The sequence below is a fragment of the Parambassis ranga genome, chromosome 13 (genome assembly GCF_900634625.1).
Source record: "Parambassis ranga chromosome 13, fParRan2.1, whole genome shotgun sequence".
Classification (NCBI taxonomy): domain Eukaryota; kingdom Metazoa; phylum Chordata; class Actinopteri; family Ambassidae; genus Parambassis; species Parambassis ranga.
Genome location: NC_041033.1, coordinates 23,091,367 through 23,115,384, shown reverse-complemented (window position 1 = coordinate 23,115,384; position 24,018 = coordinate 23,091,367). Strand labels below are relative to the sequence as shown.

The window sequence follows — 24,018 nt, the reverse complement described above, 5'->3', positions numbered from 1 at the left end:
ATTGTTGCGCGTTCAAGGCAGGAAAAAAAAAATCTCCCGCGCTGCGGAGTCTGCGCAATTCGGTTGTTCTCGTCACTCCGAACTTTCGGGAGAACCACGAAGGAAGGAGGGGAGAGAGCAACGCCATTTTTTTCTGGTAATTATTTTTCACCACTTCAACTTTTTGACACCACACATCTCGATGAATTCGCGACAACACATCGCACGTTTGTCGGCTTAAGGTAGAAATGCGTAAATAATTAAACTAGGAAGGATAAACAGCGTAACCCCGGAGCTAGCAGGCGCTTCGGTCTCCTGTCTCCTCCTCCGTGATTCGCGCAGCCGAAGCGTACTTAGCGCAGCGAAACGGCGCTGAAATACAACACGCCGCTTCGTTTCACCGCCGCGATAAATCCACGCATCGGTGCAGCCGTTCGTATCAGCGCGGTGTCGGGTGTAAGCCCCGCGGAGTTAACGGAGATGGCGGATTCTGTGGGCAGCTCCCTGCGAGCGCCATCATGCCGGAGCAGCGGGGAGAGAGGCAGGCACGAGCTCAACAAAGACTGAGGAAGGCGGCGGCTGATTGGCTCAGGAGGGTCACATGGTCAGACTGGACCACTGTGGGACCTTGGTTTAGGGGAAAAAAGGGTAAACGGTGTTTAACGGAGGGAGCGTGTGTTGTTTTTATTTCGTTTAAATTATTTCTTTAGTTACAGATATGTTGTTATAGTTATTTGTTCAAACAAGCAGTCTGAGTTTGTAGAAAAGCGAAAAAAACAACGTTTAATACTGTGCGGAAACTCTCGTCGCAGACAATAAACGTCATCAGCACGACGTCAAGTTACATGTCACCTTGTATTATTATTATTATTATTATTATTAAATTAGAGAACAAGAAAAAATATTGAAACACGTGAAAATCCAAACGGCTGTGATAAAGCGCAGAGCTTCGTCTTTGTTAAAGGATCGTTAGCTTGGTAAGCGTTAGCACACGGCATCGGTCGCTGGGATGACGTCACACATGCGACTGCTGGGTGTGTAGTTTTTTGTGTATTTGCGACTTTATTATACGCAAAGTCCCGTTAAGTAGCCAGACAACATGCGTGTAATTTGTGACGCGACATATTGGGGATTGAAAGAAAAGTAATTTGCTAAAATTAAAAGTTATGACCAGTGAACAGGTAAAATAAACGCCTTATACCGCACATGTATTATTATATTATTATTATTATTATATTATTTATTTATTTTATATATTAACTGTGCATTCATGTGTTTTAACAGTACAAGAAAAATCGAATCCAACCAGGAGGGGGCGTTATGACATGTAAACATAAACTTATCAAAGTAAAAATAAAAACTAAAATTACTGACAAAACTAAATATCACACAAGATGAAAAGAAAACATGTAAATGTACCACAAGACGCTTACAGTGAAACTCCTCACAGCTGTAATGCTGTGATCATTCAGACCACAGATCTTTGTCGAGCTGTATTTTCATTCCAGAAGCTTTTATTTATGTCTCCTTAGTGACAAGTAATCCTCACACTCTTCCCGTCTCCCCTCTGTCCTGCACGTCCTCCCTCTCCTGTCATTCTTTTCATGGTCATCCAGGCTTGAGTCCAGTAGATGAATCCAGACCAGGCTGAAACTGGATGTGGTACAAGTGAGCCTTAGTGGGCTGTCCAAAGAACAACAGAGTGGAAGAGTGGACGGAAAAGCGGTGGAGCCATGTCGGCGTCATGGGGTGAGGATGACGAGGAGTTTAGGGTCGGGGGAGTAAAAGGAGTGATGAGGGCCAAACCTCGGTTCTCCTTCACTGAGGTCAAGATGCTGCTGGAGGCGGTGAAGAGCAACAGATACATTATTCTCAGTGAGTACAGCTGTGTTTGATAAGAAATCTTTTCTTCTGTTAAACAGGACGTGACGAAACAAACGGAACATGCAGGAAGTTACAACGTTTGATTAATCCTCACTGCATATCTTCCTGTCCACAGGGAAGTTTAACCAAGGCGTGTCCGCTGAGGCCAAGAAACAGACGTGGGCTGAGATCACAGATCAGATCAATGGACTGGGAGAGAATCACCGAGAGGTTCGAGCACACCTTTGCTCATGTTACTGATAATAAAAAAAACATTTGTGTGATCAAAATGTGAGTTTTCACATATATTTAATGAAGATCATTGTTTGGAGCCCGTGCTTTGGTTAACAGGATGTAGTCGGAGGTTTTTCACTTTATTTACCTTGAACGTCAAACTTTAACGATGGGTTCTTTTTTCTCACAGGTACGTCAGATTATGAAGAAGTGGGCGGACCTTAAATGTGATGGAAAGCGACGCATGGCAGCCATGCGTGGCCCCAATGGCAACAACCTGAGGAAGAAGAGGCTGGGCCCAGTGGAGCGGATGGTCCATAAGATACTACTGATGAGTCCTGGAGGAGGTGAGGCCGAGCAGAGCTTCGTGTGTGTGTGTGTTATTGGGCCCAGTCTCCAGCATGAAGTCATTCAACAAATCAACAGGGTGCCTCTGTACTACTGTTCCTTTGCTGCTCCTCAGACGGTGACAGCGACCTGGACCTCGGTGAGGACGATTTTCCAAAACCTTTCAGCAAAGGCCCGTCCCTGAACTACCTCAGCCTGACGGACAGCTCCCACTCTTTACAAGGAGGAGCCTCCTACGACATTTCACCTCTTTCCTCACCAGAGAAAGAATTTGGTGGTGAGTCAAAATGCACAGCACGAAGACCTGTTTATATTCATACAAAGCTGCAGCAGATCAGCATGAGGCTGAAACTGTGAGAGGCAGGGGTCTGTGAAGTTGCCGCAGTGTTTATACTTTATGTTTCCTATTCCCTACACACACACACAGAGTTCATCCAAGCTGGGATGAATCAAGCAGACCTAAACTACAACAATAAGTGTGACGACCACAACACGCTTGTGGAAAATGTGGAGGTAGGTTGTGTAGTGAGCAGCAGCTCTGGGTCCACCAGATGAGCTGAATGAACAGGGAGCTCTGCAAGCAGGCTTCATGGAGGGAGGAGACTAGGGTTGGGCGATATTGGCAAAAAAATTAATCACGATTAATCGTGGCATTTAGCCGATAACGATTAATTTGACGATTAATTGATGACAGTTGCACTGACGTGTTTTTACTCTAAATCGCAACGTTGTTCTAAAATGATACCGACAAATCATCAGTCAAGTTAACCCCTTCATTCTGACAGGTTAAAGTAGTGATTAGGCACCAACCAGCCATGTTTGAAATATGTATTGATCACAGAGACACAAACTGCTTCAAAATAATAATGAAGCAAACTTTTAAAGTAGCTTTGTCCTTCACATGTTCTTATCTTCAGGTCACAGACCAGCATGTCAACATTAACATTAAACAGGACAACTGCACATTTAAATGTGTGTCTGTGCAAATCAACCTACGTTCTTCCAGCGCTTAGTTTGGTCGTAAGCAGCACGATGACTAAACGTACCGCGGATTCTCGGCTGAGTGGAATTCTTTCTATCTGCTGGAGGAGACTTCGCTGTTGTAATGTTTTCCTATTTTGCTGTGGAGTCAATAAAGATCTGGAGGCAGCTTCTCCAGTCGGAGTTCATTCTTTTAATACAAGCAAACGTCCAGTTACTATGGCAACAACCAACGCTCCACGCTTCACACCTAATGCATGTCGCGTATGCCTGTGCGGTACTATACACTACAGCTGTAGCCGGCGTTGTGGCCTCGTCACGTTTTCTTCACGTTAGTATCATTAACTGAACACCACTGCCTTCCGCCATTATTGTTATTGTGGGCTCACATGTGTGCGCTTGCGGGTGATGGTGAGAGTACGTCACACACAAAAATGCGTCATCATGACGAGGTCTAATCGCCGTAATCGATAAGTGGCAAATATTAATCTGTGACAGTTTTTCTGACGAGTTTTTGCACCAGCCTGGAGGAGACACGCTGCATCATGTTGTGACTCCTCCTGAAGACACTTTGTGGCAGTGCTGCACTTTGAGCTGCTGTTGGTCCGTGTTGATGCGACGTCGCCATGTTGTTGCAGGCGATCCTTTCCGCTCCTTTGACTTTGACCTGCCTGGTGATGGAGGTAAAAACTTACGTGTACACAGCCGGTGCTTACAGTTAGGTCCAAAAGGTGCCAGGGTTTAACACACAGGGAAGACTGAGGCGTGGCTTCCTGTTAAAAAGGAAACAGTTTTGCAGGTTATGTGCATCGATGTTGGCGTTAAAGGTGACACAGAATGGGCTCTGGTGATGCTGAGGCTCATTCTGTCTGTGTCTGTGTCTCATTTACCAGAACACGCCATGGATTTGGATGAAACTGACGACTCTGCGTTCTCCTACCCTGCCTGTCTTCCACCGGGCTCCTCCACCTCCCTGGACCCCCTGCCAGATGACGCCCTGATGAGGATTAAGCCGGTCCACACCTATTCCCGAAACAGCAGTCACAACCAGAACAGCATTCAGAATGACGGCTCCTCCACACCCCCGCCCGGACCCTCGTCCTCTGCAGCCTCCACCTCCTCTGAGTTCCCTCCAGCATCTGATCCAAACGCTGCTTCCTGCTCTGCTGCACCTGTCTTGTCCCAGTCCTCCTCCCTCCCTGCTCCTCCACCTGCTTCCTCTACTACATCTGGTGACACTGCTTCTGCCACTGTACCCACGACTACCTCCATCCCACCTCCACCTCCTCCTGCTGCTTCCTCCTCTGCTGCCGTATCTCCCACCACCTCCGCTGTGACCTCTGCTCCACCCTTCTCTTTTCCTTCTTCCAGCTTTCCTCAACTTTCCCGCTCCTCCTCTACCCTCCCCCCCAATGCTCCGTCCACTATGAGCTCCAACCCGGCTGACCCTCTACCAGAAGGAGCATCCACGCACAGGTCCCAGGACCAGGTGGCTCAGATGGCCTCTCAGAGCCTCCAGCAGCAGCGGGCCAGCAGGATGCTGCTGAGCTCGGTGTCTCAGTCTCTGGAGATCCTGGCGCAGTCCGTCCAGCTGCTCGTGGAGAGCCAGCAGGAGTTCGTACAGGAGTCTCTGCTGCTGCAGAGGGAGACGGTGGACATCCTGAGGGATTTCTCCAACACCGCGCTGACCATGCTGAGGGACAAAGCCAGCGGGGGACAGCTGGTGACACGTCATCATCCCTCATCACACTTCTGAGAGACGAACAGACGTTTGTGCTCAGAGAGCGAGGAGAGGAAGCAGTCTGCAGTAAACTGTGTGCACAGAAATGATAGATAACAGACGTTATTTTGAACAAATGCCCGGAGAGCCGTGTGCATGATGCAGTATGAGTAGTTAGTCACTATACGGAGTCCTGCTCATCCGTCAGGGGCCTAAAACCCTGACGGATGGAGGACATCGTCTGCTGCTGGACAGAGAAGCTGCTCGTCTTTCATGAAAATGGGACAAAACGTTTGCCCCAAACACAAAGCACAGAAACGGGCCGGTCCGGGCGGGATCTGCTCGACTGTGCGTCCAGTTTTTATTGATTACTTCCCTTTTTGTTTGTGCTGAGGTCCCATGCTTCCCACACTGTTGTTAGCATTTCTAATGTTTTGAGCTGTAAGAATGAAAAGACGTCCACAGACTGAAGGTGTGGACGAAGCAACACTACACGATGCTTTCAGATCAGACGTATTGATGAAATGGAAGAGCCGCTGCACGGCCATCTCCACCTCGGAGCCTCCCTCCTGTGGTGTGTGGCTGTGATCGGCACTCTAATGATCTATACGTTAGAATAAAACGTTTCTTCTGATGGTGGTGACGGTCGTTTATCTGTGCCTTCTCACAAAGTTCACTCCTCGAGTTACAAGAATGATCTTATTCTCTAAAATGGAAACTTGCTCAAATTAGTTTTTTCCCCTCGAACACTGATAATTTCAGTTCCAGAGTTTTTGTGTTATTGAATCATTTTTCTTAAATTCACGCCTTGATTCATTTTTAGGATATAAAGAAGATCCCTCCACGTTAGGACATGGCCTTACGTGGTTTAGTATTTGACGGTCATCACATCATTTAAGTGAAGGTTATAACCGAGCTTTGGTGACTTGTGTTAATTTAATGTCGAAGGATCAATGACAGCCCAGCACGGCCATGGTCACGCTGTGATGCCGACACTCCACAGGTTTGCAGTTTGTGTCATGGTGTCGTCTTCCTGCAGCAGTTTGTTCCTCAGAGTTCTTCGATCCTTTGCTGTGGACGGTCTCGATCTGTTGAGTCATCAGAGCAGCCTTGTATGCAAAATAAATAAAAATCCAGTTTCTCTGTAAATGGATCTGTACGTGACTCACTGCCCACACACCACCTGTCTCTGCTGTAACATCCGGGCCGGCACCGTCTGCGACTCTGTACCCTGAGGGTAAAGTGTTGGATCAGAACATGTCAGAGTGTTGGTGAGGAGACGTTTGAGTCCAGCTGCTTTGATGTAAACTCTTGGACACAGCTGGCACATGGTTACTGCAACACACGGGGGCGCTGTTTGTCAGGGCTTGAAGCAATTCTGTTGAAATGGTTCACTGTTGGATAAAAGGACAATTGGCGACATCTGCTGGCCAACGTTTAGCACAGCATGTATAAAGAGTATGAGCATCAATGATATATTTGTGTTATGTGATGCGGCCATGATGGATTACTGTAGGTCACGTGCTTTTTGTGAATACCGGTGCTTGTTCACGTGACCTCTCTCTCCCTGGTTGTTAATCAAAATCTCTGAAAAAGAAAAACTGGAATTTAAAAACAGCGAAACGTGTGTGTGACGCAATGAAGCGTCATTTAGGATGTCACGTGATCGTGCGGAGCGATGTCGGCCATCAAAGAGCGGATCAGCCCTCTTCCAGACAAACCGCTTCCTGCTCTGAGGGCCAGGGGAGCTGCTCAGGATCCTGCAGGGGGTGAGCGCCGCGCGGAGCCGCACTGGGTCTGAGCTGTGAACTGTTCCGTGTTGGAGTGAGTTTCCTGCTGCAGCTGGTGTGGCCCGGATCTGCCCTGGCTGCAAACCGCACACAGCGCATGTGTGTTCAGGTAGTAACATGTCTGTTTCCCTGATGGTTCATGTCTGCGTGTGTCAGCTTCACTTTCAATATAACAGATAAATGCAGAACGTTTGGTATCAGTTACTTTTATTCCTGCTGTGCAGGAGGCTGTAACTAAATGGACTTGCTTTTGGAGCCAGCCCCTAGTGGTTGCGTTGTGAATTGCAGCTTTTCACACTGCCGCATCGGCTTCAAGTCTGAGCCCCGGAAGTTTCCGTTTGGTGGCAAGGTTTATTTATGTAGATCCATTCATACACCAGGCAATTCAGAGCGGCTGTCGTTAGGCTGCTGGACATCGGTTTGACGTTGAAGCTGCAGCTGCTGTCTGTGCCTGTAGAGGGCAGCACTGACCCATCTGTCTTCTCTTCAGACGAGTGGTCGCGACCAATCTTTGGTTTCACATAGAAGGGATGACGAAGGAGCAGTGGCAGCAGCGCGACCCGGACCAACAGATGCCCCAGGCTCAGGTAACTGAACGGTCCAGCATGTCCTCACCTGCTGCACACAGGACACCTTTCATTTCTCCATAATCGTGCAGTGTTTTTGACTTCTTTAGTAATAATCCAGTGAAATATCTGCTGCAGGTGTTGGGGATTATTTTATACGAATTTTTAAAAATGCAAAATTTCTCGAAAAATCAGATTTTAGTGGCAATTTAACCTTTCATTTCTCCAGAATCCTGCAGTGTTTTTTCATGAAACTCACTGTGGTGATCGAGGAGGACGTCTTTAGTAATAATCCAGTGTAATATCTGCTGCATCTTTTGGGGATTATTTTATATGAATTTTTAAAAATGCAAAATTTCTTGAAAAATCAGATTTTAGTGCCAATTTAACCTTTCATTTCTCCAGAATCCTGCAGTGTTTTTTCATGAAACTCACTGTGGTGATCGAGGAGGACTTCTTTAGTAATAATCCAGTGAAATATCTGCTGCAGCTGTTGGGGATTATTTTATACGAATTTTTAAAAATGCAAAATTTCTCGAAAAATCAGATTTTAGTGCCAATTTAACCTTTCATTTCTCCAGAATCCTGCAGTGTTTTTTCATGAAACTCACTGTGGTGATCGAGGAGGACTTCTTTAATAATAATCCAGTGAAATATCTGCTGTATCCTTTGTGGATTATTTTATACGAATTTTTAAAAATGCAAAATTTCTCGAAAAATCAGATTTTAGTGCCAATTTAACCTTTCATTTCTCCAGAATCCTGCAGTGTTGTTTCATGAAACTCACTGTGGTGATCGAGGAGGACTTCTTTAGTAATAATCCAGTGAAATATCTGCTGTATCTTTTGTGGATTATTTTATATGAATTTTTAAAAATGCAACATTTCTCGAAAAATCAGATTTTAGTGCCAATTTAACCTTTCATTTCTCCAGAATCCTGCAGTGTTTTTTCATGAAACTCACTGTGGTGATCGAGGAGGACTTCTTTAGTAATAATCCAGTGAAATATCTGCTGTATCTTTTGTGGATTATTTTATACGAATTTTTAAAAATGCAAAATTTCTCGAAAATCAGATTTTAGTGCCAATTTAACCTTTCATTTCTCCAGAATCCTGCAGTGTTTTTTCATGAAACTCACTGTGGTGATCGAGGAGGACTTCTTTAGTAATAATCCAGTGAAATATCTGCTGTATCTTTTGTGGATTATTTTATATGAATTTTTAAAAATGCAAAATTTCTCGAAAAATCAGATTTTAGTGCCAATTTAACCTTTCATTTCTCCAGAATCCTGCAGTGTTTTTTCATGAAACTCACTGTGGTGATCGAGGAGGACTTCTTTAGTAATAATCCAGTGAAATATCTGCTGTATCTTTTGTGGATTATTTTATATGAATTTTTAAAAATGCAAAATTTCTCGAAAAATCAGATTTTAGTGCCAATTTAACCTTTCATTTCTCCAGAATCCTGCAGTGTTTTTTCATGAAACTCACTGTGGTGATCGAGGAGGACTTCTTTAGTAATAATCCAGTGAAATATCTGCTGTATCTTTTGTGGATTATTTTATATGAATTTTTAAAAATGCAAAATTTCTCGAAAAATCAGATTTTAGTGCCAATTTAACCTTTCATTTCTCCAGAATCCTGCAGTGTTTTTTCATGAAACTCACTGTGGTGATCGAGGAGGACTTCTTTAGTAATAATCCAGTGAAATATCTGCTGCAGCTGTTGGGGATTATTTTATACGAATTTTTAAAAATGCAAAATTTCTCGAAAAATCAGATTTTAGTGCCAATTTAACCTTTCATTTCTCCAGAATCCTGCAGTGTTTTTTCATGAAACTCACTGTGGTGATCGAGGAGGACGTCTTTAGTAATAATCCAGTGAAATATCTGCTGTATCTTTTGTGGATTATTTTATATGAATTTTTAAAAATGCAAAATTTCTCGAAAAATCAGATTTTAGTGCCAATTTAACCTTTCATTTCTCCAGAATCCTGCAGTGTTTTTTCATGAAACTCACTGTGGTGATCGAGGAGGACTTCTTTAGTAATAATCCAGTGAAATATCTGCTGTATCTTTTGTGGATTATTTTATATGAATTTTTAAAAATGCAAAATTTCTCGAAAAATCAGATTTTAGTGCCAATTTAACCTTTCATTTCTCCAGAATCCTGCAGTGTTTTTTCATGAAACTCACTGTGGTGATCGAGGAGGACTTCTTTAGTAATAATCCAGTGAAATATCTGCTGTATCTTTTGTGGATTATTTTATATGAATTTTTAAAAATGCAAAATTTCTCGAAAAATCAGATTTTAGTGCCAATTTAACCTTTCATTTCTCCAGAATCCTGCAGTGTTTTTTCATGAAACTCACTGTGGTGATCGAGGAGGACTTCTTTAGTAATAATCCAGTGAAATATCTGCTGCAGCTGTTGGGGATTATTTTATACGAATTTTTAAAAATGCAAAATTTCTCGAAAAATCAGATTTTAGTGCCAATTTAACCTTTCATTTCTCCAGAATCCTGCAGTGTTTTTTCATGAAACTCACTGTGGTGATCGAGGAGGACGTCTTTAGTAATAATCCAGTGAAATATCTGCTGCATCTTTTGGGGATTATTTTATACGAATTTTTAAAAATGCAAAATTTCTCGAAAAATCAGATTTTAGTGCCAATTTAACCTTTCATTTCTCCAGAATCCTGCAGTGTTTTTTCATGAAACTCACTGTGGTGATCGAGGAGGACTTCTTTAGTAATAATCCAGTGAAATATCTGCTGCATCTTTTGGGGAGTATTTTATACGAATTTTTAAAAATGCAAAATTTCTCGAAAAATCTGATTTTAGTGCCAATTTAACCTTTCATTTCTCCAGAATCCTGCAGTGTTTTTTCATGAAACTCACTGTGGTGATCGAGGAGGACTTCTTTAGTAATAATCCAGTGAAATATCTGCTGTATCTTTTGTGGATTATTTTATACGAATTTTTAAAAATGCAAAATTTCTCGAAAATCAGATTTTAGTGCCAATTTAACCTTTCATTTCTCCAGAATCCTGCAGTGTTTTTTCATGAAACTCACTGTGGTGATCGAGGAGGACTTCTTTAGTAATAATCCAGTGAAATATCTGCTGTATCTTTTGTGGATTATTTTATATGAATTTTTAAAAATGCAAAATTTCTCGAAAAATCAGATTTTAGTGCCAATTTAACCTTTCATTTCTCCAGAATCCTGCAGTGTTTTTTCATGAAACTCACTGTGGTGATCGAGGAGGACTTCTTTAGTAATAATCCAGTGAAATATCTGCTGTATCTTTTGTGGATTATTTTATATGAATTTTTAAAAATGCAAAATTTCTCGAAAAATCAGATTTTAGTGCCAATTTAACCTTTCATTTCTCCAGAATCCTGCAGTGTTTTTTCATGAAACTCACTGTGGTGATCGAGGAGGACTTCTTTAGTAATAATCCAGTGAAATATCTGCTGTATCTTTTGTGGATTATTTTATATGAATTTTTAAAAATGCAAAATTTCTCGAAAAATCAGATTTTAGTGCCAATTTAACCTTTCATTTCTCCAGAATCCTGCAGTGTTTTTTCATGAAACTCACTGTGGTGATCGAGGAGGACTTCTTTAGTAATAATCCAGTGAAATATCTGCTGTATCTTTTGTGGATTATTTTATATGAATTTTTAAAAATGCAAAATTTCTCGAAAAATCAGATTTTAGTGCCAATTTAACCTTTCATTTCTCCAGAATCCTGCAGTGTTTTTTCATGAAACTCACTGTGGTGATCGAGGAGGACTTCTTTAGTAATAATCCAGTGAAATATCTGCTGCAGCTGTTGGGGATTATTTTATACGAATTTTTAAAAATGCAAAATTTCTCGAAAAATCAGATTTTAGTGCCAATTTAACCTTTCATTTCTCCAGAATCCTGCAGTGTTTTTTCATGAAACTCACTGTGGTGATCGAGGAGGACGTCTTTAGTAATAATCCAGTGAAATATCTGCTGTATCTTTTGTGGATTATTTTATATGAATTTTTAAAAATGCAAAATTTCTCGAAAAATCAGATTTTAGTGCCAATTTAACCTTTCATTTCTCCAGAATCCTGCAGTGTTTTTTCATGAAACTCACTGTGGTGATCGAGGAGGACTTCTTTAGTAATAATCCAGTGAAATATCTGCTGTATCTTTTGTGGATTATTTTATATGAATTTTTAAAAATGCAAAATTTCTCGAAAAATCAGATTTTAGTGCCAATTTAACCTTTCATTTCTCCAGAATCCTGCAGTGTTTTTTCATGAAACTCACTGTGGTGATCGAGGAGGACTTCTTTAATAATAATCCAGTGAAATATCTGCTGCATCTTTTGGGGATTATTTTATACGAATTTTTAAAAATGCAAAATTTCTCGAAAAATCTGATTTTAGTGCCAATTTAACCTTTCATTTCTCCAGAATCCTGCAGTGTTTTTTCATGAAACTCACTGTGGTGATCGAGGAGGACTTCTTTAGTAATAATCCAGTGAAATATCTGCTGCATCTTTTGGGGATTATTTTATACGAATTTTTAAAAATGCAAAATGTCTCGAAAAATCAGATTTTAGTGCCAATTTAACCTTTCATTTCTCCAGAATCCTGCAGTGTTTTTTCATGAAACTCACTGTGGTGATCGAGGAGGACTTCTTTAGTAATAATCCAGTGAAATATCTGCTGCAGCTGTTGGGGATTATTTTATACGAATTTTTAAAAATGCAAAATTTCTCGAAAAATCAGATTTTAGTGCCAATTTAACCTTTCATTTCTCCAGAATCCTGCAGTGTTTTTTCATGAAACTCACTGTGGTGATCGAGGAGGACTTCTTTAGTAATAATCCAGTGAAATATCTGCTGTATCTTTTGTGGATTATTTTATATGAATTTTTAAAAATGCAAAATTTCTCGAAAAATCAGATTTTAGTGCCAATTTAACCTTTCATTTCTCCAGAATCCTGCAGTGTTTTTTCATGAAACTCACTGTGGTGATCGAGGAGGACTTCTTTAGTAATAATCCAGTGAAATATCTGCTGCAGCTGTTGGGGATTATTTTATACGAATTTTTAAAATGCAAAATTTCTCGAAAAATCAGATTTTAGTGCCAATTTAACCTTTCATTTCTCCAGAATCCTGCAGTGTTTTTTCATGAAACTCACTGTGGTGATCGAGGAGGACGTCTTTAGTAATAATCCAGTGAAATATCTGCTGTATCTTTTGTGGATTATTTTATATGAATTTTTAAAAATGCAAAATTTCTCGAAAAATCAGATTTTAGTGCCAATTTAACCTTTCATTTCTCCAGAATCCTGCAGTGTTTTTTCATGAAACTCACTGTGGTGATCGAGGAGGACTTCTTTAGTAATAATCCAGTGAAATATCTGCTGTATCTTTTGTGGATTATTTTATATGAATTTTTAAAAATGCAAAATTTCTCGAAAAATCAGATTTTAGTGCCAATTTAACCTTTCATTTCTCCAGAATCCTGCAGTGTTTTTTCATGAAACTCACTGTGGTGATCGAGGAGGACTTCTTTAATAATAATCCAGTGAAATATCTGCTGCATCTTTTGGGGATTATTTTATACGAATTTTTAAAAATGCAAAATTTCTCGAAAAATCTGATTTTAGTGCCAATTTAACCTTTCATTTCTCCAGAATCCTGCAGTGTTTTTTCATGAAACTCACTGTGGTGATCGAGGAGGACTTCTTTAGTAATAATCCAGTGAAATATCTGCTGCATCTTTTGGGGATTATTTTATACGAATTTTTAAAAATGCAAAATGTCTCGAAAAATCAGATTTTAGTGCCAATTTAACCTTTCATTTCTCCAGAATCCTGCAGTGTTTTTTCATGAAACTCACTGTGGTGATCGAGGAGGACTTCTTTAGTAATAATCCAGTGAAATATCTGCTGCAGCTGTTGGGGATTATTTTATACGAATTTTTAAAAATGCAAAATTTCTCGAAAAATCAGATTTTAGTGCCAATTTAACCTTTCATTTCTCCAGAATCCTGCAGTGTTTTTTCATGAAACTCACTGTGGTGATCGAGGAGGACTTCTTTAGTAATAATCCAGTGAAATATCTGCTGCATCTTTTGGGGAGTATTTTATACGAATTTTTAAAAATGCAAAATTTCTCGAAAAATCTGATTTTAGTGCCAATTTAACCTTTCATTTCTCCAGAATCCTGCAGTGTTTTTTCATGAAACTCACTGTGGTGATCGAGGAGGACTTCTTTAGTAATAATCCAGTGAAATATCTGCTGCATCTTTTGGGGATTATTTTATATGAATTTTTAAAAATGCAAAATTTCTCGAAAAATCAGATTTTAGTGCCAATTTAACCTTTCATTTCTCCAGAATCCTGCAGTGTTTTTTCATGAAACTCACTGTGGTGATCGAGGAGGACTTTTTTAATAACAATCCAGTGAAATATCTGCTGTATCTTTTGTGGATTATTTTATATGAATTTTAAAAATGCAAAATTTCTCGAAAAATCAGATTTTAGTGCCAATTTAACCTTTCATTTCTCCAGAATCCTGCAGTGTTTTTTCATGAAACTCACTGTGGTGATCGAGGAGGACTTCTTTAATAATAATCCAGTGAAATATCTGCTGCATCTTTTGGGGATTATTTTATATGAATTTTTAAAAATGCAAAATTTCTCGAAAAATCAGATTTTAGTGCCAATTTAACCTTTCATTTCTCCAGAATCCTGCAGTGTTTTTTCATGAAACTCACGGTGGTGATTGAGGAGGACTTCTTTAGAAATAATCCAGTGAAATATCTGCTGTATCTTTTGTGGATTATTTTAAATGAATTTTTAAAAATGCAAAATTTCTCGAAAAATCAGATTTTAGTGCCAATTTAACCTTTCATTTCTCCAGAATCCTGCAGTGTTTTTTCATGAAACTCACTGTGGTGATCGAGGAGGACTTCTTTAGTAATAATCCAGTGAAATATCTGCTGCAGCTGTTGGGGATTATTTTATACGAATTTTTAAAAATGCAAAATTTCTCGAAAAATCAGATTTTAGTGCCAATTTAACCTTTCATTTCTCCAGAATCCTGCAGTGTTTTTTCATGAAACTCACTGTGGTGATCGAGGAGGACTTCTTTAGTAATAATCCAGTGAAATATCTGCTGCATCTTTTGGGGAGTATTTTATACGAATTTTTAAAAATGCAAAATTTCTCGAAAAATCTGATTTTAGTGCCAATTTAACCTTTCATTTCTCCAGAATCCTGCAGTGTTTTTTCATGAAACTCACTGTGGTGATCGAGGAGGACTTCTTTAGTAATAATCCAGTGAAATATCTGCTGCATCTTTTGGGGATTATTTTATATGAATTTTTAAAAATGCAAAATTTCTCGAAAAATCAGATTTTAGTGCCAATTTAACCTTTCATTTCTCCAGAATCCTGCAGTGTTTTTTCATGAAACTCACTGTGGTGATCGAGGAGGACTTTTTTAATAACAATCCAGTGAAATATCTGCTGTATCTTTTGTGGATTATTTTATATGAATTTTTAAAAATGCAAAATTTCTCGAAAAATCAGATTTTAGTGCCAATTTAACCTTTCATTTCTCCAGAATCCTGCAGTGTTTTTTCATGAAACTCACTGTGGTGATCGAGGAGGACTTCTTTAATAATAATCCAGTGAAATATCTGCTGCATCTTTTGGGGATTATTTTATATGAATTTTTAAAAATGCAAAATTTCTCGAAAAATCAGATTTTAGTGCCAATTTAACCTTTCATTTCTCCAGAATCCTGCAGTGTTTTTTCATGAAACTCACGGTGGTGATTGAGGAGGACTTCTTTAGAAATAATCCAGTGAAATATCTGCTGTATCTTTTGTGGATTATTTTAAATGAATTTTTAAAAATGCAAAATTTCTCGAAAAATCAGATTTTAGTGCCAATTTAACCTTTCATTTCTCCAGAATCCTGCAGTGTTTTTTCATGAAACTCACTGTGGTGATCGAGGAGGACTTCTTTAGTAATAATCCAGTGAAATATCTGCTGCAGCTGTTGGGGATTATTTTATACGAATTTTTAAAAATGCAAAATTTCTCGAAAAATCAGATTTTAGTGCCAATTTAACCTTTCATTTCTCCAGAATCCTGCAGTGTTTTTTCATGAAACTCACTGTGGTGATCGAGGAGGACTTCTTTAGTAATAATCCAGTGAAATATCTGCTGCATCTTTTGGGGAGTATTTTATACGAATTTTTAAAAATGCAAAATTTCTCGAAAAATCTGATTTTAGTGCCAATTTAACCTTTCATTTCTCCAGAATCCTGCAGTGTTTTTTCATGAAACTCACTGTGGTGATCGAGGAGGACTTCTTTAGTAATAATCCAGTGAAATATCTGCTGCATCTTTTGGGGATTATTTTATATGAATTTTTAAAAATGCAAAATTTCTCGAAAAATCAGATTTTAGTGCCAATTTAACCTTTCATTTCTCCAGAATCCTGCAGTGTTTTTTCATGAAACTCACTGTGGTGATCGAGGAGGACTTTTTTAATAACAATCCAGTGAAATATCTGCTGTATCTTTTGTGGATTATTTTATATGAATTTTTAAAAATGCAAAATTTCTCGAAAAATCAGATTTTAGTGCCAATTTAACCTTTCATTTCTCCAGAATCCTGCAGTGTTTTTTCATGAAACTCACTGTGGTGATCGAGGAGGACTTCTTTAATAATAATCCAGTGAAATATCTGCTGCATCTTTTGGGGATTATTTTATATGAATTTTTAAAAATGCAAAATTTCTCGAAAAATCAGATTTTAGTGCCAATTTAACCTTTCATTTCTCCAGAATCCTGCAGTGTTTTTTCATGAAACTCACGGTGGTGATTGAGGAGGACTTCTTTAGAAATAATCCAGTGAAATATCTGCTGTATCTTTTGTGGATTATTTTAAATGAATTTTTAAAAATGCAAAATTTCTCGAAAAATCAGATTTTAGTGCCAATTTAACCTTTCATTTCTCCAGAATCCTGCAGTGTTTTTTCATGAAACTCACTGTGGTGATCGAGGAGGACTTCTTTAGTAATAATCCAGTGAAATATCTGCTGCAGCTGTTGGGGATTATTTTATATGAATTTTTAAAAATGCAAAATTTCTCGAAAAATCAGATTTTAGTGCCAATTTAACCTTTCATTTCTCCAGAATCCTGCAGTGTTTTTTCATGAAACTCACTGTGGTGATTGAGGAGGACTTCTTTAGAAATAATCCAGTGAAATATCTGCTGTATCTTTTGTGGATTATTTTATATGAATTTTTAAAAATGCAAAATTTCTCGAAAAATCAGATTTTAGTGCCAATTTAACCTTTCATTTCTCCAGAATCCTGCAGTGTTTTTTCTTGAAACTCACTGTGGTGATCGAGGAGGACTTCTTTAATAATAATCCAGTGAAATATCTGCTGCATCTTTTGGGGATTATTTTATACGAATTTTTAAAAATGCAAAATTTCTCGAAAAATCTGATTTTAGTGCCAATTTAACCTTTCATTTCTCCAGAATCCTGCAGTGTTTTTTCATGAAACTCACTGTGGTGATCGAGGAGGACTTCTTTAGTAATAATCCAGTGAAATATCTGCTGCATCTTTTGGGGATTATTTTATACGAATTTTTAAAAATGCAAAATGTCTCGAAAAATCAGATTTTAGTGCCAATTTAACCTTTCATTTCTCCAGAATCCTGCAGTGTTTTTTCATGAAACTCACTGTGGTGATCGAGGAGGACTTCTTTAGTAATAATCCAGTGAAATATCTGCTGCAGCTGTTGGGGATTATTTTATATGAATTTGTAAAAATGCAAAATTTCTCGAAAAATCAGATTTTAGTGCCAATTTAACCTTTCATTTCTCCAGAATCCTGCAGTGTGTTTTCATGAAACTCACTGTGCTGATCGAGGAGGACTTTTTTAATAATAATCCAGTGAAATATCTGCTGTATCTTTTGTGGATTATTTTATATGAATTTTTAAAAATGCAAAATTTCTCGAAAAATCAGATTTTAGTGCCAATTTAACCTTTCATTTCTCCAGAATCCTGCAGTGTGTTTTCATGAAACTCACTGTGTTGAACGAGGAGGACGTCTTTAATAACAATCCAGTAAAATATCTGCTGTATCTTTTGTGGATTATTTTATATGAATTTTTAAAAATGCAAAATTTCTCGAAAAATCAGATTTTAGTGCCAATTTAACCTTTCATTTCTCCAGAATCCTGCAGTGTTTTTTCATGAAACTCACTGTGGTGATCGAGGAGGACTTCTTTAGTAATAATCCAGTGAAATATCTGCTGCAGCTGTTGGGGATTATTTTATATGAATTTTTAAAAATGCAAAATTTCTCGAAAAATCAGATTTTAGTGCCAATTTAACCTTTCATTTCTCCAGAATCCTGCAGTGTGTTTTCATGAAACTCACTGTGTTGAACGAGGAGGACGTCTTTAATAACAATCCAGTAAAATATCTGCTGTATCTTTTGTGGATTATTTTATATGAATTTTTAAAAATGCAAAATTTCTCGAAAAATCAGATTTTAGTGCCAATTTAACCTTTCATTTCTCCAGAATCCTGCAGTGTTGTTTCATGAAACTCACTGTGGTGATCGAGGAGGACTTCTTTAGTAATAATCCAGTGAAATATCTGCTGTATCTTTTGTGGATTATTTTATATGAATTTTTAAAAATGCAAAATTTCTCGAAAAATCAGATTTTAGTGCCAATTTAACCTTTCATTTCTCCAGAATCCTGCAGTGTTTTTTCATGAAACTCACTGTGGTGATCGAGGAGGACTTCTTTAGTAATAATCCAGTGAAATATCTGCTGTATCTTTTGTGGATTATTTTATATGAATTTTTAAAAATGCAAAATTTCTTGAAAAATAAGATTTTAGTGCCAATTTAACCTTTCATTTCTCCAGAATCCTGCAGTGTGTTTTCATGAAACTCACCATGGTGAAGTCGGAGAAGGAGCTCTTTGTGAAACTGCTCTGGTTAGGCGACCTGGTGAGGATGGAGAATGATGTCATGGAGCCAAAGAGGAAGGGAAGTTTCCCCGTCAACAAGTCCCTGCTAGATTTTTTGTCAGTCGGCTCCATGGAAGCAGAGGTAGTACACCCACCTCTTTTAATACATGCTAACGTAACATAGCTCTGCAAGGTAACACAATTGTTATTTTTGTTTTGACAGTAAATTGGTCGAGTTACCACGGAAACGATTCAAGCTACCTCCCACTGACAGGATCGGAATGAGTTGTCTACCAAACACGGATAGGCTATACCCATTTCCTCTGGGAGCTCACCTCCACTGGACAGCGCCTCCTCTGGGCAGGTACAGTATAACTCTGTCCTTTGTGTCTCTGCAGAAGAATCACCACGACACAGCCAATCATCTGCTGAGCCTCTGAGAAGTTTTTATTTAAGAACCCATATAAATGCCTTTAAAAAGTTTACATAGATTTATCCGTCAGCCGCTTGTTGTATCATTATCTTGGAATACCTTGTTATTATTACAGTTTATAGCTTTATCCCCATTATTATACTTAATTTGTAGTCATGCTTTATTCATTAAATAAACATATCCCACACTTCATTTATTTCAGAACATAGCCTTTTCCCCCCTCACCTCATTCCATGATGTGGCTTTAGCTCATCTTCTATGTGGAACCAGTGTTTAGCCATATCCAACCTCATTAGATTTTAGTAGATAGACATATCCCTGGAAGGAGGAAATATTTAGAATACGTTTTTATTCCAGTACATAGCCATATCCAGACATCACTTCATTCCATGACATAGACTTATCCTTTTATTTATGAAGTACCAGTGTTTAGCCATATCCCACCTTATTAGAGTTTCAGTATATAGACATATCCCTGTGCCTAGAACTTGGAATGCCTTCTTTTTGTTCCACTTCGTAGCCTTATCTTTTCAGGACATAGACCTATCCCATATCTACCCTAGCTGGTGTTACCTTGTACATTTGCCTTTATTTTCAGCACATAGACTGATCCCCACCGTCCTCTTCAGTCGGTGTTGGAGGGGGGCAGCGGAGCAGTGGAGCCGTGCTGCTGAGGTCAAACACTTCTTTCTGCATCTTAAGTTTTTAACTGTGCTTGATAAACAAAAATAATAAGACGAGTCTTGTATTTCTGAAGCAGTGTTTTATTGCCGAAACAAATGTGGTCAAATGTGAGTAATGCTAACATTAGGTAATCAGAACTCCTTTAGTTTCCCTGAGGGGAAATTCTTTTTGTTACAGGCATGCATAAAAATCACAGATCAAGGCATGGAATTGAAATGTATAATAAATAACTGGGTAGCATTTGGTGCCTGAGTTGTATGTAAAGAACATAGTCACCACTTTATAAACCTTTACGTAGTAAAGAGCATGACCAGAATAACACTGATGATCCAGCTGGTCAGAAGGTGAAGCTAACGCTGCTAACCTGTCGGGAGATATAAACGATCACAGCTGAAGAGGCCGGTGTCGGTGAATCGACGCATCTGTTTATGGAGGCAGGACACACCCAGCAGACCCTGCAGGAGGAAACAGAGACGTCCATTTAAAAAGGAAGACACAAACGAGCACCTCCATCTGAAAACACTGACGGTGCACAGTGTGTGTGACTGAGACACACTTCCCAACACTACTGATGTACAGATGGGGCAGCAGTGGCTCAGTGGTATAGCAGGGTTGTCCAATAACTAGAAGGTTGGTGGTTCAATCCCAACTCCTCCCTAAGTCTTCACCTGCACTGCCTGTGTATCTAGAATAAAATCAAAGTACAGACAGCAACTTTCAAGGCTTGATCATTTCCTGTGTCCTGACAAAGGCCTTCTGAACACATTATTGTTCAGTTTTACGTAACATTACTGTATTTTCTAACCTCAGGTAATTCATCACTTACATTGGAACCATTTGAAGCTAAAGTTGGACTCGACCTGCATGAACCTCAATAAACTGGAAACACACAGCTCTGCTGGTTCCACATGTTTGCCTCCATCTTTAATCTAATCAATGCAACACACACACACACACACACAGCTAATCACTGACTCACCTGGTGGTTTGAAGACACAGCTCAGCAGCTCCTCCTGCTGGTCATAAACATCACTGCAGCTCCGACACTGAACAAATGGAACAAAAGAGAAATGAAAGTCAACAGAGTTCAGAAAAGGTACAACATGACATCACTGCACTGTGGGTGATACAAGTTATTACAATAATAACACAACTGACGACATCAGACTGACCGGACACACAAACACAGCTGGAGAAGTGTACAGACAGCTTTACTGAGTGTCAAACAGCAGGGGGCGTCACACTGCATTAAAAACAGTAACAACTACGGATAGGCCCGTCACGACAACTGATTTGGCTGGACGATTAATTGCCAGGAGAAATTATTGTGATAAGCGATAATATCGTCGTTTTGAGACCATGTTCAACTAATATAATGATAACGACATATAATGCAAGTACACCCTTTAAAGATCAATAAACTTCAATTTCTAAAGAACATTTAACACTTAAAGGCCCCGATCATCAACATTATTATTATTAATGATATTATTATTATGAGTAGTGGTAGGCCTATTACCATGGCTTATCTGAGCATAGTCAATGGACTTAAGTCAAACCAACTAGCACGTCATGAGCAACAGAGCCAAACAACACGCACTCTACCTGCTGCTGGGAGCGGGCTCACCTGTACGTAGGGGTGGGCGATATGGCATAACATTTTATATCACGATTCTTTAATGATAAAATCACGATTTGTTTTTACATTGACACTAATTTGCATGTTTCTGTGTAAATGACGTCAGGTAGCTACTCTGTCACTTCTCAAAAACTATCATAAAGTCTGATAAAGTAAGTAAAGTAAACTCTGATAACGTGCACTCAGTATTAGTTTCAATAAACATGAAAATTTAAATAACAATTACAGAACAAAATATTTTTCATTTCAAATAGGTTAAAAAGAAGACTAATGTAGTTCTGTAAAGTATTATTCAACAGTCATTTAAACAGACTGAAGTGTGCCTCCTAAGGACAATAACAATAAATAAACAATAAACTAACAATAAATACAGTATTGAGACTTAAGTAACTCTTAAAGTTCAAGTCACACACACACACAGGCTTAGAAGACGCGCCGCTGCTGCCGGCAGAAACAGCACCGAACATAAAGGTGGAGTTCGTTTTAGGGACCAGTTGCTCCGTTTTCTTTTCGTTTTCAGCCGTAGCTTCCTAACAGGGAGGCTGTCATTGGTTGGTCAGGTTCACATTAAGCGCGCTGAGAGTTGGACGAGTGGAAAAAAAACTCATGCGTCTGTGCGAACATAGAACTGCAATTAATAGAACGTGCTCTATGGACGATAAAACGATCTGTCCGTTCTGGTAGATCGCCCGACGCACCATGGCGACGCAGACAGCGAGCTGACCGTGGTCGGCTCAGAACGTCCCGTAAACGTTACACAATGAGTTAAAAAATAAGAACTACATGTTGATTTGACACATTTTAAGACAGAAGCCACGGGCCATATTAAATCTGACGGCCGGACTTTTCACACTTTATACGCTACGATGCACCGGAGTGACGCCTTTTGTCATCCAATCTCTTATCGCGGCCGAAAAACGTATCGAGCCCATTTAAAGTTATCGTGCAATTAATTGATTTATTGTTTATCGCGACAGGCCCAACTACGGAAAAATCTTCCATGAGGCCGTTTGTTTGTTTAGGAGCCGCTTTCAGGCTCCAGGACGCTCCGACCGCCGCCATGTTGGCAGCGTCACATGACAAAACTCCAAATATGGACAAAAGGGGGAACAGGAGCGGACAATCATGGAAGCAGGAAGCTCGAGCTGTGATACAGCAACTACCTGTCACTCAAAGCAGTAACGCCCATAATTATGAGTAAGTCCGAAAATAATTTAAACACCCCCCCCCCCCCATACAACTGACACAAGAGAGCCTATCATTTGAGACCAGAGTGGGTTTCCTACCAGGCTGTAAACATGTTCATTTCTGCTGTGAAGTCAGACATTTGAACATGACTCGCTTCTGGAGCCAGCCCCCAGTGGTTACGGTGTGAACTACAGGTTCTAACAAGGATGGCTGAAGTCTGAGCCCCGGAGGCTGCTGCTTGAATAAAACACAGCTCTACAGCCTGATGGATGCTGCTGTCCGTGTCCACTGTCCCAGGTTTATTTTCTACACAGACATTTGTTGCCTAGCAGCTGAGGACAGACTCCTCCACAGCTGGAGCTCAGTGTCTCACACAGGCCGCTTCAGCTCGTTTCCTTAGTTTTATTCATATAAATCCACACAGACGGATGTTTTTACTCTACTGTCGGTGTTGTATTGCTGCTGGTGCCCGAATTTCCCAGAGGGACCTTCCCAAAGGGATTAACCTTTTAAGTACACGCGGCCCGAGGACGGGACGGTTCATGTTTTCACTGCAATATCTCCGTCTGGGCGCAGCCATTTTGTGCTCTTTGTTGACAACCTACACCTCGTTGGAAAGCCACTTCCCTACTCTATTGATTGACAGCTCGTTTGACCATACAAAAGGATCGAGGGCATGTCCCTAGCCAAAACAATCCAATGAGCGACTATATCGAGCGAAGCACCTCCCCCCACTCTTACGCTTGTATTTTCAGCCCATTATATTTGACGCTGAATCTGATGCAATGGACGTATAGCCAATAAGATTTCCGTCACGGGGATGTCCCACATGAAGGGGTTGTGGAAGGAGGGTGGGCTACAGGCCTAAGCGTAAACATGAACAATGGATGCCGGCTGTCCATGCGTAAATGCGTAATAGTGAGAGTGAGCGTATATCTCCATTCCAGTGGTATTTCCAGTGACCAGAGAGATGGCGAAACGCATGGAAAAGAAGAATTACACTGTTGAAGAAGTTATTGAAGAGTGTACGAGACGGGAAAGCGACTTTTCTGACGAGGATGTGTCGGATGCGCAAAGTTATGTGTCGTCTGTTGACTCGGTGGAGGAGGACATGTTCATTGAAGGAGAAGATATTGTCCATGACAAGTAAGTAACTTTTATACATGTTGCAGTTTTATAAATAGAATGTAGACGTTTCAAAGAATTAGTGAATACAGTGTTGTGTCCTTTGTTTTGTTTACCTGTGTGGGGGAGGTGTGCGCTTTTACTATTCCTCCAAAAGTAGTTGTGGAGGACTGATTTGTGAGGTGAACAATGAATACAGCTACAGTTGTTCTGTGAATGAATATCTGATATATACATACAACCATACATACATCTATAGTTATTTTGTTTTATATATATTTTGTGCATTTTTAGGCAAACACTGTGTTCTATTTCATTTACCTGTGTGGGTCCTTTGTTCTGTTTACCTGTGTGGGGGAGGTGTGTGCTTTTACTATTCCTCCAAAAGTAGTTGTGGAGGACTGATTTGTGAGGTGAACAATGAATACAGCTACAGTTGTTCTGTGAATGAATATCTGATAT

The 24,018-nt window shown here is 39.6% G+C and overlaps 1 protein-coding gene and 1 long non-coding RNA gene across 4 annotated transcripts; both read left to right on the top strand.

Moving 5' to 3' along the window:
* Positions 1 to 52: 52 nt before the first annotated feature.
* LOC114444613 (flocculation protein FLO11) lies at positions 53 to 5,763 on the top strand. 2 transcript variants are annotated; one of them, XM_028419334.1, is made up of 6 exons: positions 53 to 136; positions 1,596 to 1,854; positions 1,979 to 2,073; positions 2,267 to 2,423; positions 2,540 to 2,701; positions 4,299 to 5,763. In XM_028419334.1, the coding sequence occupies exons 2-6, from the start codon at positions 1,713 to 1,715 to the stop codon at positions 5,159 to 5,161; spliced, it is 1,419 nt and encodes a 472-aa protein (XP_028275135.1). In that variant the 5' UTR covers positions 53 to 136; positions 1,596 to 1,712; the 3' UTR covers positions 5,162 to 5,763. The 2 variants fall into 2 exon arrangements, with proteins under 2 accessions (XP_028275135.1, XP_028275136.1); XM_028419335.1 differs by lacking the exon at positions 53 to 136 and adding an exon at positions 1,289 to 1,306.
* A 959-nt stretch (positions 5,764 to 6,722) lies between these two features.
* LOC114444646 (uncharacterized) lies at positions 6,723 to 20,123 on the top strand. Of its 2 annotated transcripts, XR_003671573.1 has the most exons (5): positions 6,723 to 7,024; positions 7,406 to 7,502; positions 18,443 to 18,629; positions 18,711 to 18,851; positions 19,519 to 20,123. It is a non-coding gene; the product is annotated as an uncharacterized LOC114444646 (long non-coding RNA). The 2 variants fall into 2 exon arrangements; XR_003671572.1 differs by having other exon boundaries at positions 18,711 to 20,123.
* Positions 20,124 to 24,018: the final 3,895 nt, after the last annotated feature.